Source organism: Coturnix japonica, chromosome 3 (genome assembly GCF_001577835.2).
Source record: "Coturnix japonica isolate 7356 chromosome 3, Coturnix japonica 2.1, whole genome shotgun sequence".
In the NCBI taxonomy this organism is placed as follows: domain Eukaryota; kingdom Metazoa; phylum Chordata; class Aves; order Galliformes; family Phasianidae; genus Coturnix; species Coturnix japonica.
Window position 1 is genome coordinate 66,411,348 of NC_029518.1, and position 14,796 is coordinate 66,426,143.

At 36.4% G+C, this 14,796-nt stretch overlaps 1 protein-coding gene across 5 annotated transcripts in view; it reads right to left on the reverse strand.

Annotated features, from left to right (window-relative positions):
• FUT9 (fucosyltransferase 9) overlaps positions 1-14,796 on the reverse strand; it is a 107,272-nt gene that overhangs the window by 33,275 nt on the left and 59,201 nt on the right. Inside the window, exon 1 of one of the 5 annotated variants that reach the window (XM_015858857.2) lies at positions 4,992-5,486. The exons of the other annotated variants lie outside the window; for them this stretch is intronic. Within the exon in view, the coding sequence (XP_015714343.1) occupies positions 4,992-5,090 (99 nt within the window). The 5' untranslated portion in view covers positions 5,091-5,486. Of the gene's footprint in view, positions 1-4,991; positions 5,487-14,796 lie in introns of those variants that run through there. 5 annotated transcript variants of the gene reach the window in all.

Consider the following 14,796-nt stretch of genomic DNA (forward strand, 5'->3'; position numbering starts at 1 on the left):
TCCATTGCAAATCTGTAAGACCATTCCCTTTGTAAACTCATAGTACTGTTTTATAACACAATCATAATTATGCTAAGGGGGAGTGAAACCCATGATTACTGCACATACAGAAGTATATATATATATGTATGTACCGTATAAATATCACAAATTTCAATGGTATACATATATATATATATAATCTTACAATTTGCATCTCATAACAACAGCCACATTAAAGTTTCTTGATTAACACATCCAATGGTTTTAAAACCAAGTATAATTTAAACTATCGTTATAAATCTTGGATTTCTCACAAAATTCTTCCTTGAAAAATGGAAATAGTACATTTAGCGTGCAGTATGTGTTGCACAGTTCTATAAAGCTACAAGTTAAAAAAGTATGCTCAATGAAATGCATTAGTGTGCTATTTGCAGAGGTGTTATATGCCTATATGCTTTGGAAATCTATCACATTTTTAAAAACTAGCCAAGGCATTTTCATTGGGATTTCGCTATCCTAAAGGTTAGGTATCCATTTTAAGCTGGTAGTATAATCTACTTATATTTAAGGAGAGAGACTCAGTAAGCCATTCAGCTCATCATAAGATAATTGTGCTGGAGGATAGATGCTTACTTCTCTAAGAGAACTTTTTTTTTTTTTTTTTTGTATATATTTCACTGGATGTATTTTCCTTAACCTTCTTTTGGAGTTAGGTCAGTCCTTTCTGGGTTGGAAGGAGAATCAAATTATAATCACACATGCAATTGATTTGATTTCCTATCTTCTAGGCAAGACACCTAACAACTAAGTCGTAACATGGCATTCAGAAATAAGATCTGTAGATCTGTGCATCCCAAAGTGAAACTTAAATTCTTGTCTAATACAGCAGAACCTGAATCTGACCAAGCCACTGTGGTTGTGAAGGCAAATATCCTTTTCCTGTGATGCATCCCAGAACAAAGCAGCTGCATGTGCGGGAGAGGAGAAGGTGTAAATCTCTGCTTTGGATCTTCAAACCAAACAAACTTTTACAATATCCTGTGGCATTGAGAGCAAATGCTTTTAGATACTTGTCAAATAGCTGTCCTTCCTCTCTGCCCATGCTGACTCAGGAAGCTCAGGCAAAATTGCTGATGGGGTCCAAATACTCAGGCAACAAGGGCAGAGGCCTTCTATCAGAGGTGGCCCCTATCAGAAGAGCCCCACTGCATAGAGCAGAGCCAGCTCCAGCTGCTCTGATGGGACCCACCGCTGCTGGAGCTGAGACATGAGTGATGTTTGGTGTGCTCTGGGAGAGCAGATTTAAGAAAAGCTGCTAGATAGCAACAGCTGAGAAAGAAGAGCGAGAAATGTGTGAAAACAGGCCTGCAGGCACCATAGTCAGTACAGGAGGAGCTCCAGGCACATGGCAGCAGCTCCCAGCAGCCCAGGAGAGGCCCATGGAGGAGAAAGCCTTCCCCCCACAGCCTATGGGCACGTCAGAGAGAGAGTGGGTGGGGTTGGCAGGCGCTTTTAGCTCTCACTGCTCTAATCTACTATTGGTTAGCATTAATTTCCTTATACTGAGCCTGTTTTGCCTGTGATGGTAAATGGTCAGTGATCTCCCTGCCTCTTTCCAGAAATGCCTATAGATCAAACGTTGTATGTCATTCAGTTAATGTGCTAGGGGAAGTACCTAAAGTTTCTGGGTACAATTCATTGATTAATATTCATATATTTGTTTGTTTTGTTTTTTAAATACTCTCCTGCTTTTCTAAAAAATAAAAAATAAAAAATAAAAAATAAAAAATAAAAAATAAAAAATAAAAAATAAAAAGGCAGCTCCTGGTGCTTCAAAAAGTGCTTTTAATTTTCATAACAACAGGTCTACTAAAAGCATAAAGCAGAATAAATAAAGAGTTAAGAGAATGTAAATAATAATTTTTAGTGCCTTGTTGCGTTTGAAAACTGAATCCAACTAAGACTACGTATTTTCAGTTCTTTGTCTTAGTAAAGTTGCCGTGGGTGTTTTCTGCTATTTAAACCATCAAAACATGGAGAAACATCATGATTATTTTCAGATTTGTGTTTAGATATCTTCACTATATAATTGCAAGAGAAAACTGCTTGAATGTATTCAATATTAAAATCAGCAAATAGTTTTTAATGCTGAGAAGGTAATTAACTTCCCCTTTTAATGATGCTTCTAATTTAGACTACGTATGAGATGCACAGAGATTTTGCAGGAAAAGACTGTTCTTTGGCTAAAGTACCAAACTCAAAATCAGCAGAATTTGATTCAATTTACACATCTTCAGCAGATTTCCTGTGTAAATCTTAACCAAAGTATTTAATTATTCTTCTCCTCAATTTGTTTGTAACACTGAAAAAATGACAGGGAACTTGGTGAGAGAGAGGTTGTGAGAATTAATTACTTTATATTTATATATTCAGATAGACTACAGATAGAATTACATATGGTGAATGAGTAGTTTTATTTTGCTATTATGAAAATCTAAAAACGTAATCTGGCTATTTTACCGTACAAAAACATTTACTTGTCAAATATAGGCTTGCATCTAAAAAAAAGAAATATATAGAAAGTTATTCTGTTGGCTCTTAAATCCAATTAATGCTCAAATTACTTCCAGAAAAAATGGACAACAATAATATAAGAGTTTGCCTTTGTTGTTCCCACCTGCTAGTTCCATAGAAAACTGAGTAAAGGGTGTCTTCCAGATAATATACATGTACCATAATCTAACAGTGTAACAACAACCAAACAAACAAACAGAAACTGAAAGCAAGCAAACAAACAAACAAAAAACAATACACAGTATGTGGAATGCAGGCTTAGGATGCAGGTCCTGGAGACTAAATAAAATAAAATAAAATGCTTTCTGCTTCTGGCCAGAGCAGATAAGTATACTTAAAGGCACAGACAGGAATTGTTTCAAAGATGATGGGCTTTTGAAGTACAGGTCATGACCATAGACCTTCTGAATCTGAGTATGGCAGACAGTAAGTTGCACAAACACATCAGGGAACAGTTAAAAGAAAAAGGCTGCATGCCCTTTACAGCAATTGCACAGTAATATTCATGATGTGTAAGTACTGCCATTTTGAATCAACAAGTCAACAATCACCATCCAATTTCTTTAAAATAGTTTTTTTGGGGGACATTTGTGGTTTCTTTGAGATTGGTAGATCAGGTTTTTCCTGTTCTTATGATTCAGAATCAGGCTCTGTGGAGGATTAAACTGCCCTCAAATAATTCATTTTTATTCCATGAAAATAATACCTTGAAATTTTGTGTGAATTTTTCCAGCTGCCTACCATATGATTCTGGCTTTGAGCAGCAGTCAGGCAAGAAACTATGTGCTTCAGAGGTCCTCCTGGTTTTCCTTTTTTTATGTTGTAGAACGAGTAGAGCTCACATTTGCTCATCAAGACTAAGAAAAACAAACTTCTCCAGGCTAATAGGGGTGTTAATGCTTGTTTATGGCAATGTAGGATATAGAGTTTTTCAGAAATATTATTTTCAAGTCTAAGGGTGATACTGATAAGAGAATTATCAGGAGAGTTTCAGGGCAAAGGCGAAAAATCTTTCCTCCTTTTTTTCTATGTTGCATTTATGTAAGTTGGGTATTTAAAATGACCTGTGCCACAGCATTCACAGAAAATACATAAAAAGGAGAGGTCATTGTGGACAGTTTATTCTATTAGGACTTTTGGGGGCATCAAGTGGCAAGAACCTTCACAGAATGCTTCTTTCACATGGTATATGTTTTCCTTGTAGCCTTTTACTTCAATGTAAAAAGAAACAGTGGCTGGTACTTTCCTATGTACCAGCATTGGCTTTCTCTTTTTTCATTTTTTTCCCCTTCCCCCTTAGTGTTTGCATGACCTTTTTGTTCTCCAAGCTGTCCTTCAGTACTACAGTTAAAATAACTTTTCCTTGCACATATGCTGAGCTGTGAGCAAACCTGGGGTTTGCTGTGTTCCCTGCCTTGATAAGGGGCAGACACTGGCATGCAGGACTCATCTTAGGATATGGTCTCAGGTGTAGCAGTCGTCCATTCAATGTCTATTCCTTTTAATTCTAGGAATGATACATACTATCTTCTTCTAGCTTGTGCTGATAAATCAAACATGTAGGAAGTTCAACTTGATAGCTGCACTTGTTATTTAAAGAAGATGAAGACCTTTGTCCAGTTCAAAGTAATAATTCACGCAGTATAGCTAGTAATGTCAAGGAAGTGTTCGAATTATTAAGACCATTGAACCCTATATAATCAACAGAACTATGTAAGAAATTTTCAAAGGGCACAACAAAGTTTTCTGATAAGGTGGTTAGTCCTGTTTAATCACTTTAAATAACCTTACTGAGACCTGACAGGATATGCGAAAGACAGAAAAGTAAGTCCAGTAATCAAAAACTCTCAGGTAAATTCCTAAGAACATGAACCCAGAAATGGTGATTGCTCAATGAGATTCGTTCATACTAAGGCTAAGGTCTTTTTAGCCAGTAAATAGAAAATAATAATAATATCACATGTTCATGCTTTAGCATGCATAAAACTCTAATGATACAACATAAAAAAATAATTAGCATGGAGAAAAATCTAATGCTATCATTAAAAATATCTAATAGTAAATGAAAGTAAGAGATTAAGAAGTTTCTTTGTTGTCACAGAGAAGAGATACACTTGCAAGTGTAAAGCATAAATATGTTTATCGATATACCGCAGTGATTAAACTACAGTGAACCATAAAAAAGACCATAGTTTAACAGCATTCAGTGGAGAAGTACACACGGGCATTTACTGCATGGAGGACAATGTCAGACAAAACTGTCACAGAGACCCTCCCATCAAATCAGTAGGCTTGCTTTCTAAACTCCTCAGAGGAACATGAGTGTAGCTGGGTTCAAGTTCCAGACTCAATCAACAGTTGATGCTTAAAGGATTATGTTCAAAATCAGTCCAAAATTCAGTTTAGCAAAGTTTGCAAAGCTATTAGTGACTTACTGAGAATCTGTTGTGGGTAAGGAATCTCTCAGCCTTGAGAAGTAATCTTGAGAGGCGTCCCAACTCAAGGGAAGATCTTCGCATGCAGCCCACTGCCATGCAGGAGAGTTCAACTAGTTCTTGGCTATGCTATTTATGGTTTAAGATATTGACTCATATTGCATACCAGCTGTGTTTGGTTCACGCATGCTCTGTTAGCCATTGGTTATTGTGTAACCAAACGCAGCCATCACAACTGCCACTGGCTACTGCTTGAACAAGGATTCTGCAAAATGGACGTGTTGAGGAAGTACGCTGTCACACCTGTCTGTGTTTAACCAGCTCTGTGGACTTTGCATAGATATATTGTCATGGTAATTAATTATGAAACATGATTAAATTGGAAATGTTCTACACCCCATCTAGGCTGAACTGTGTAATTTTAACCAGTAAAAGCAGAGTGTAAGGTGGTAGATACGCGCATCCTGTCTGCATTTTAGAATCACTATCTAATGAACAGTGTCACTAACTAGTATGTTAAAGGCTTTGAGAAGCTCGCTGTCAGTCAACTGCCAACATGAACTCAGGACTGAACTTCCGCCAAGGAAAAAAGCAATTGCAAAAATGAAATGAAAAAGAAGACAACCCTACCAAATAAACAAAAAAATCCAGAAGTGCGTGTTATAAAAATCTTAATGCAAATAAAACATGATTAAAATAGTTAGCAAGGCAGGACACAAGTATGACAGTTTAGTTTTTTTTTGGTTAAAATAAAAACTTATCTTTAAAATTCAGAGTGATGTTAGTAGCATGAAAAATTATACATAAAATTTATAATAATGTAGAAAACCAGTGATTTTTTGAACAGAATCTCTTCTATCAAGCTCAGAAGAAATTGTATGCTTTTTGTGAACATTCTTAAATTGGGAAAAACAAGATACAGAGGGAAAAAAAAAAAAGTACAATTTCATATTATTGCCATATTATTGAATGACAGCTATGGGCATCTGACCCTGGCAAGTGAAACTGCCAAATCTGAACCGTGCAATAAATAACTAAAATTCCAAATGCGCTGAGTAGACTAAGATTATAAAATAAACATTATTTCTGACTTACACGTCAAAAAATTAGGAATGCCCTTAGGAGGACAAGACTCAGATACCTCAGATTTATATGTTTATATTTTTAACGTGTGTTGATTACTTTTAAAGCCCTGAATACACATTTGCAATCTATCAGATTAATGTAACTAAATAAGTGTCAGATGTGATTTGAAGCAACAGAAGGAGGCAATGCAGTTAGAATATCAAAAAGGCACAACATGGTTAGCTCTTTTCTGCCTTCTGTTCTATCCAACTTCCCTACATGTTTGCCACACCTCTCTGCTCTGGACTTGAGGGAAACAACCGAATACGTAAAATGTAAGGTATCTTACAGAATTACAGCCTTTCTCTCATTTCTTAGAAATTACGGATACTTTAGATATTTCAGTTGTTGCATAGATTTTTCCACATATAAGCAGAAGTTCTTATTTTGTAAAGTTTAAAAATGTTACAAAAAAATTGATTTTTATGTGCTTCATACATGCTAAGCAATAGACTGTCACTGACTTTATCAGGAAATGACTCAGTGTTGCTCTTGGTTAGCCCCCAGTTTTCACTGGATTATGCCTCATTCCCCAGCAGCATTGAGGTCAAAGCCAAAGTGTTCTGAATATTTCCAGGTCTTGGCTGTGTAAGACAAGCATTTCAAGTGACCTTTGTTGTTTGCATTAAAATTATTTGGTCTGCTGAAGATGTAGTTATTCCTGTCCAAAATATATAGGAGGCTTTGGAGCATAACTCCTACTGGTAAAGACGATGCTGCATAGCGTTACCTTCTAGCAGTCAAAGAACCTGTAGCTTAGGGGATTTGTTAAATACATTCATATAAGGATAAGACTGTTCAGCTACTTGCTGCTACACTGAAATTTCCTGGTTAGAGGCTCCCATGAATACCCTGGGCAATATCTGACAGAAAATATTGGAAACAGATAGCAATACAAAACTTGTCAACTCTTTTCTTTCCAAGGGCATTCATTACCACCCACTCTCCTCCAACAGAATTTTTCTCACAGTACCTCTGTTTACCTCATCAGAGAAATCAAAAGAGAGTATGTACTTTTGTTCCACCTCATATCACGTCAGCACTCAATCACTCGCATTCTCACAAGCTCTCAGTCTGATCTCGTCTAGGAATCATTAACTTAGCTTAAACAGAATTTTATAAAGATATCACTAACATAGTGCATGTAGTACATGGCCAAGGTTAGGCTGCTTAATGTATGTGTTTGCCCAGGTGTTTTTGTTGTTTTTTTTTTGTAGGTTTTTTTTTTTTTTTTTTTTTTTCCTGCAAAAGTGAGCTTGTGGACTGGCCTAGCAAGCTGGATGCTCTCAAAAATTATAAATGAAATAATTAGAGGTAAGTTTCTTCAGCTGCATCCATGAAACTGTGTACTCAGACTAGATTTTTAACAAGATGAAATACCACGTCTTGCACTTTGGCCACAACAAACCCAGGCAACGATACAGGTTTGGGGAAGAGTGGCAGGAGACTGTGTAGAAGAAATGGACCTGAGCATGCTGGTTGATGCTCAGCTGAACATAAGCCAGAAATGTGTCCAGGTGGCCAAGAAGGCCAAAGGCATCCTGGCTTGCATCAGAAACAGTGTTGCCAGCTGGAGCACAGAAGAAATAGTCCCTCTGTACTCAGCTCAGGTGTGATAATCACTGGGTTAGCCCATTCTCACAATAGGACTAGAGAAAATGGCCTCAAGTTACAACAGGGAAGATTTGGGTTGGATATTAGGAAATACTTCTCTGATAGACTGGTTGGGTGCTGGAACAGGCTTCCCAGGCAGATGGTTGAATCACCATCCTTGGAGGTGTTCAAGAAAGTTTTAGATGTTGTACTGAGAAATATGGTTTAGTGGGAAATACTGCTGATACATGGATGGTTGGACTGGATGATCTTAGAGGTTGTTTTCAATCTTGGTGATTCTATGATTCTATGTTCTTTTACAGTTTTAGAGACATAAGTTTAACTTTTTTTTTTCAGAAAAATATTAACTATTATGTAGAGAAAAAACAATGTTAAAGGGCATTGCATTATCTGTGATTTACTGAAATATTTGTAAATGTTGTCTATACCATGACATGTAGATTAAGAGTAGGGTTAAGATTGCAAAGGGAACTTGTGAGTCCTAATGATAATCATAATTTATCTATACTACTATATCACCAGAAAAATTGTCACGCAAATACCATGCATAGAAAATTTCGGCCATACAGAAATTTTAAATGATTTTGCATATCCAGAATATGAATTTTGGTACTTCGATGAAATTTGTGTTACTTTTACTTGTTAAGAGTGATGACTTACTTACATGATGGACAGAATCTGCTTCATAACTGGAGCTGTGAGTGATGAGGATATACCTTTTAGCATTTTGCAAAATACCTCAACGTTTCTTTTGCAGAGGCATATATTTTTGGCTGGTTGATGCACCACCTAGTTAGAGTTTCTATATTAATATAGAAATAACATCTATTTCAGTAGGTTCCTGCAGTACTCCATCAGAACAGAAATTTTTATTTGCTTATTGAGCATTCATGTGCACATGGAAAATTTTCCATAAGGAATATTTTGTCTGAGCAAAGATACAACAAATGTTTGCAGCAAAAGATAAAAAGAAAGACAAGAAGAAAAACAGAGATAGCAGAAATAAGATCATGTGTTTAAGTATTCATACTCAAAATAGATTTATATCAGCCATCTCAGTTGCTCTTGACTTCCTATCAGATCAGAGTACTTCTTTCCAAACATTGTATCCTTAGATCTTAGTGGAAAGACACTAGGATAAATTTATAGAGCTACTGTAAAAATGTATTGTAGAATTAAGAGGCTACCTAGGAAGAGCTTTTAAGATGTTTGCTCCCGTAAACAAAAGAGTGAATAGAGATTGTAGAATCATAGAATCACAAAGTTGGAAAGGACCTACAAGATCATCTAATCCAACCATCCTCCCGTAACCATTGCTACCACTAGCCACTTAACCATATCTCATAGCTCCTCATCCAGATGCCTCTTGAACACTGCTAATATCCTCCTAATATCTAATCTAACCCTCCCCTGTCTCAGTTTAAAACCATTCTGTCTTGTCTTATCACTATCCACCCCTGTAAACAGCTGTTCCCCCTTCTGTTTATCTGCACCCTTAATGTATGGAAAGGCCACAATGAGGTCTCACTGGAGCCTTCTCTTCTACAAGCTAAACAGTCCCAGTTCTCTCAACCTTTCCTCATAGGAGAGATGCTTCAGCCCTCTGATCATCTTAGTGGCCCTCCTCTGCACCTGCTCCAAGAGCTCCATGTCCTTCTTCTACCGGGGGCCCCAGACCTGGACTCAGTACTCAGATGGGGCCTTAGAAAATCTGAGTAGAGAGGGACAATCATATCCCTCTCCCTGCTGGCCACCCCCTTTTTAATGCAACCCAGCACACAGTTGGCTTTCCAGGCTGCAAGCATGCACTGCTGGCTCATGTCCAGCTTCTCATCCACCAGGACCCCCAAGTCCTTCTCTGCAGAGTTGTTCTCAAGAAGATCTTCCCCAGATTTGTATAAATACCTGGGATTGCCATGACCCAAGTGCAGCACCCTGCACTTGGCCTTATTGAACCTAATTGGAGGGCATGTTTGAAAGTGATGTGCTGTGTCAAGACTGTAATGGTTGGCCCTGATTTGGCAGGATACAGTGCAAAAAAAGTAAAGCTTCAAAATAGAGGCAGGCATGCCATAATATTATCTTGGCAGCTCTGTTTTTTATAAGCTGAAGAGTGGCTTAAAACCCGGCAGAGTAGATAATGGAACACCGGTGACGGCTTTAAGACCAGTGACAGGAAAACAGAATATAAACCACTTAGTTGGAACAAATGGTAAGAAATGGCCTTATCATGGCAACAAAAGCAAAGCAGAAGAAAGACATGAAAACTCTCTTGTTAAGAGCTCACTCTTTTTCTGGTTGAGTTGTCTGTGTGCTCTGCAAGTGCTGTCTCATGGCAATTCAGTCTGAAGGTGAGAAGAGGTGGCCATCTGGGTAAGTGAAACACAGAGCACTCCTGTGTACACTACTTCTCATCAGTTTATTCTTTTTCCTGTGTACACTGAAATTGTTCAATTTAACAAACATTTCCCAACACGGTCCAAGTTTCATATACTGATTTCCATTTGTTCATTGTTTGCTGAATCCCCTAAATAATCCAAATACTTTAAATCTAAATGCATTATTTATTAGCTTAGGGCTGTTTTGTGTTTTGTTTTTTTTCTTTTTTTTTTTTTTTTTTCCCCTACAACTAACTTTTTATTTTGCATTTGAGATATAGGAAGCTGTGAGGACATTTTACTGGCTGTCACTGCATTATCTACTTTTTTCTCTCCTGTAGATAGGGCACCTCAATAAAAGTGTTCTAACCTTGCCCCTTAGAATGAAGGGATTTTCTCTACAGGGTATGTCCCCTTTGAGCTCAAGTTAGGAGGGAGCTTTATAAAATATATTCATGCTCAATAGGTAGAAGTTAAAAGACACATTTTGCCAATCCCAGGCATGCTGCTTGTGTGAATTGTTTCTCAATAATTGCACTGCTCCTGAGTTAAATGATTTCCTTAGCCATTTTCCATCAATTTTATCCATCAAATCACAGATGCATTATCTAAATGTAAAATAGCTCTAAAATTACCCTAGCATACTACAATCCTTTCCCAAACTGAAAGTTTCCATCCCAGATTACATTTCACAAATCAGCTTTCCATGCTGCAGCTTCTCACTTCACTTCAAGCATTAATCTCTGAGATGAAATCATCTTAAATACTTTTTGAAATAAATCCTGTGCAGGAATTAATGGCAATTTTCCCTGCTCAGAACTCATATATATCTTCTGTCCATTTCTGCAGGCAGCAAAGTGGCCACTTCTTTCTTATGCTTTTTCTTTCAGTAGCAGGTTGATTTTAATGGAACTCTCAGGGGTATTTTCTGCTTGTTTTTTTGTTTTCCAATGGAAGGAAAAATGGAGAATGGGAGAATACAGTGCTCAGTGTTACCTGTTTTAAGAGCTAGAAAAGGGTTAAGGCAACTTCAGTTTAATGCTACAGTGACCAAATCCTACACACTCTAAACAGAGTATAACATTTGCACTGAAATGTAAGTTTGCAATATGGTCACTTGTACCCTGGTGTGCAGTACTGCTGGAAGGGTGAGGGAAGAGATTGTCCTGCTCTGCTGTGTGCTGGTGAAGCTTCATCTCCAGCACTGGGTGCAGTTGTGAGTGAGTATTGTTAAATATATAAAGAATCAAAAAACGATCTAAATGAGCTGAATATCTGATGTACTTCACATTAACAAAAGTCACTATAAAGACAAAGACATTTAGTATAAAATTATAGGAATGTACCGCTCTTATTTTTCAATGTAAAATTTTTAAATTTTACCTACATGATTTTCAATTCAAATAGCTAAGCTTGATATGACTATCTTTACTTAGACATTTCTTTTGGCATATTCCAGCTTCTAGAAAAAAGGGCAATGAATCACTACAATTTAGTGGTTAAGAAGGACAACTGGACCAGATTACCTTCAGAGGTCCCTTCCAACCTAAAGCATTCTGTGATTCAGTAGAAAAAAAATATGTATGTTGTTTCCTACTGGAAATTCTGCTTTAACAAAGAATACACAATCAATTCCCATGTCAAGGCTTAAAAGAATATAGGTCCCAGCATGCATGTCTGCATCCTGAATCCTTTGAAGAAACTGCAGATAAGTCAAGGTAAGTAAATTAAAATGATAAACTATAGATTTGTTTGAATAAGGAAGGCATGATCAGGCTATTTACTAGCAGGCTGGAATCTAAGGCCACCGGACATTATATGGAAAACAGTATTCTGTGCAAACAGTGAGTTTGTTAGAATTTAGAATTAAAATTATTATTATTTGAGAACTGGTATCTATATACCAGGGATGTATAAAAACATTATATTTCTGCTATATTTCTGCAGGTGCTACACAACACATGCTTGATCTGTGCTGTTGCTAGAATTTTCATCTTTATGATTAAGGATAAGCTGTTTACCTCAGAGCTTTTTCCTGCTCACTGTTTCCTCTTACTTACTATTCCCTAAAAAAGTAAAATAAAACACAAGTGAGTTGCTAGTGTTAGACAAGGCAAGATAAGTGACGTTTTGCTGTGTTTCTCTTTTATCCACCTAAGATGATTAATTGATGTAGCACAGACATTTCTTGAAGAGAATCCTAAGATGCTTAAATCCAGGTGCATGAATCTTTTCTCTGAAGTGAAATGCTCTTAATATTGCAAATGTACAGGGCCGAGAAGCAGATACCTGTCCTTTTGTTAGTGCGTCTTTCAGACTTATGTTATTTATGCTACCAAAGAATGATATAGCTAATGCAGTCTGTGACACCAACCCAGATAAAACAGTTACATAGAAAAAATATATTTGTTTCTTTGTATGTACACAGGAATTAGAGTGTTCAACCATTTCCTGTAATTCCTGAAATTCCTGTATATATATATATATATATATATACGCAATATGTATATTGTGAGTGAAGAAATAATTTCCATGGGATAAGGTTTGTAAAAAATGTGATTCAAATCAAGAAAGAAATTGTCTGGTCTAAATTTGAATGTTGCATAATTTCTCAAATAAAGTGATTTCATTGTGCATTACATTGATTAACTTTTCCTACTTTATTCTCAGAATACCCTGGCATGATGTCTTGATATTACTTCATACATTTTTGTGCCTCTCAGTCAACTCCTCATAGTGGTGAATTGTTTATTTTATGACTAAATATATTTATGTTGCAGGTTAAAGTGGATCTGGTCTGAATTTACAAGTTAGTCTAGATCAGCATTTGAACTTCATAATTTAAAAACAAAGTAAACATTTCTGAGGAATTTTTGCATACTGTTTCTCAACTATGCTAATTTTTGTAAATGAGAACCTGTTTGGTGCAATTTGCTGCATTCTGGAGTAAAAATAATAAAAATGTGTAAATAGAAGCTAGATTCTAAGAACTGTTTCTCTCTGCCATTTCTCTGAGTTGTACTATTTGTTCTATCCAGTCTTGCAAGAGCTGAGATCTTCTCTGGTAAGAAAGGCTTGTTCAGTTCTCATCACTTGTCCCAGCAGCTTGATGGATGCTAAATGACTTTGAGTTTATTACTTCTGATCATATACCAGCAGGATTTTCTCACTGTCACCATTTTGAGATTACTTTAAGTCTACAATTTTCTTATTAAACTAAGTGGGGAAATAAAATGACATAGGCAACTGCAGATATAAACCTAAGCTACTTGGTCATAAAAACATGATATATTTACCATAATTTCTAACTCTGTGTGAAACAAGCTGCAGATACTGGGTTCAGTGAACAAAGCTCCATCTATTTCTTAGCATCTGGACCTCCAGATTTCTAAAGCAATAATACCACTATAAAGTCAAAGTTGCCTGCCATCTGTTCTGTTTTATGAAGATTATTTGTTGCCTTTGTAATACTGGAAAAATTCCAACAAATATTCTAGGAAATTTGAGTATAATCAGGTGCAAGGCATACAGCAATTATTGTGTGTGATGTGCTATAAAGCGTGAAGCAGCAGGGAAACAAGAAGGAAAACAAAATAGAGCACCAAGCAAAAGAAAATAAATGTTATTGGAGACAAATATTTTTTGATAATTTTTTTTCCATTTCCGTTGAAAAGTATTTAAGTTCTATTCATAGAAAAAGGCAATGATAAAAGTTGCAATTTCAAAAATTTGAAAGCCAGAAAATATGCTGTCAGTGAACTCTTGATCACCTGGGGATGGGTCTCTTTTTGCTTTAGGAGAATCTGCACAACCTGAGTAGAGCAAAGCCAACTTGTGGCAAGGAATCCAAGATAACAGTGTCAAGTGTTAAATGGATGGCAGCAAAGAGCATATAACAGGAGGGAGGCAGAATATTTGGGTAAAACTTCAAATTGAAATGAAATGTTGGTAACAACATTAGACTTAGAAAAATGTTCTGATCGGTAGATACACAACAGGAGGAATGGTGTTTTGAACAAAATGGAAGGCCAGCATTTCTGATTTCTGTTCAGAGTTTTAACATAGCCATTGTCTCTGGTCATGGAGAAGACATCTAAGAGCCTGGAAGGTCTGGCAGAAATTGAACATTGGTTGACACAGCCAGTTAGAATCTTTTTCATTTGGACTTCTAATGCACTTTTTTAATTCTTTGATTTCATCAAAATTTAGTTGGAATCCTATGAAATACCAATAGAATTAAAGAACAAAAACCAACAGCTACTCCTCAAAACCTGAATGGAAAAAACAAAACAAAACAAAACAGTTTTCATCTCCCATTCATTTGCATTCAGTTTTGTGAGCTGGTATGAGATATTTGGTTAGTGCTTCTATATTACGAAATAGAGAGATCTTGAGCAAGATACAATTTAAAATGGTCAAGAATAGTCAACACACTGTTGTTTCACTTTTCCATCAGTATAACTATACTTTCTCTGGAACCATTCTCCTCAATAGGCTTTTAGCATGTTTTGACCAGCCAAGAAACAAACACAGTCTTTATTTTGAAAAGAAAAGAACAAGGCTATGTACCGTCATGAAGAGAATACAAGCTACTAGAACTTTCACTTTACCAGAAAACTGAGAAAATATATTCCAGTTCAGGATTTATTTAGCTGTTTTTTAGTTACGATACTTTTTCATGTAACATT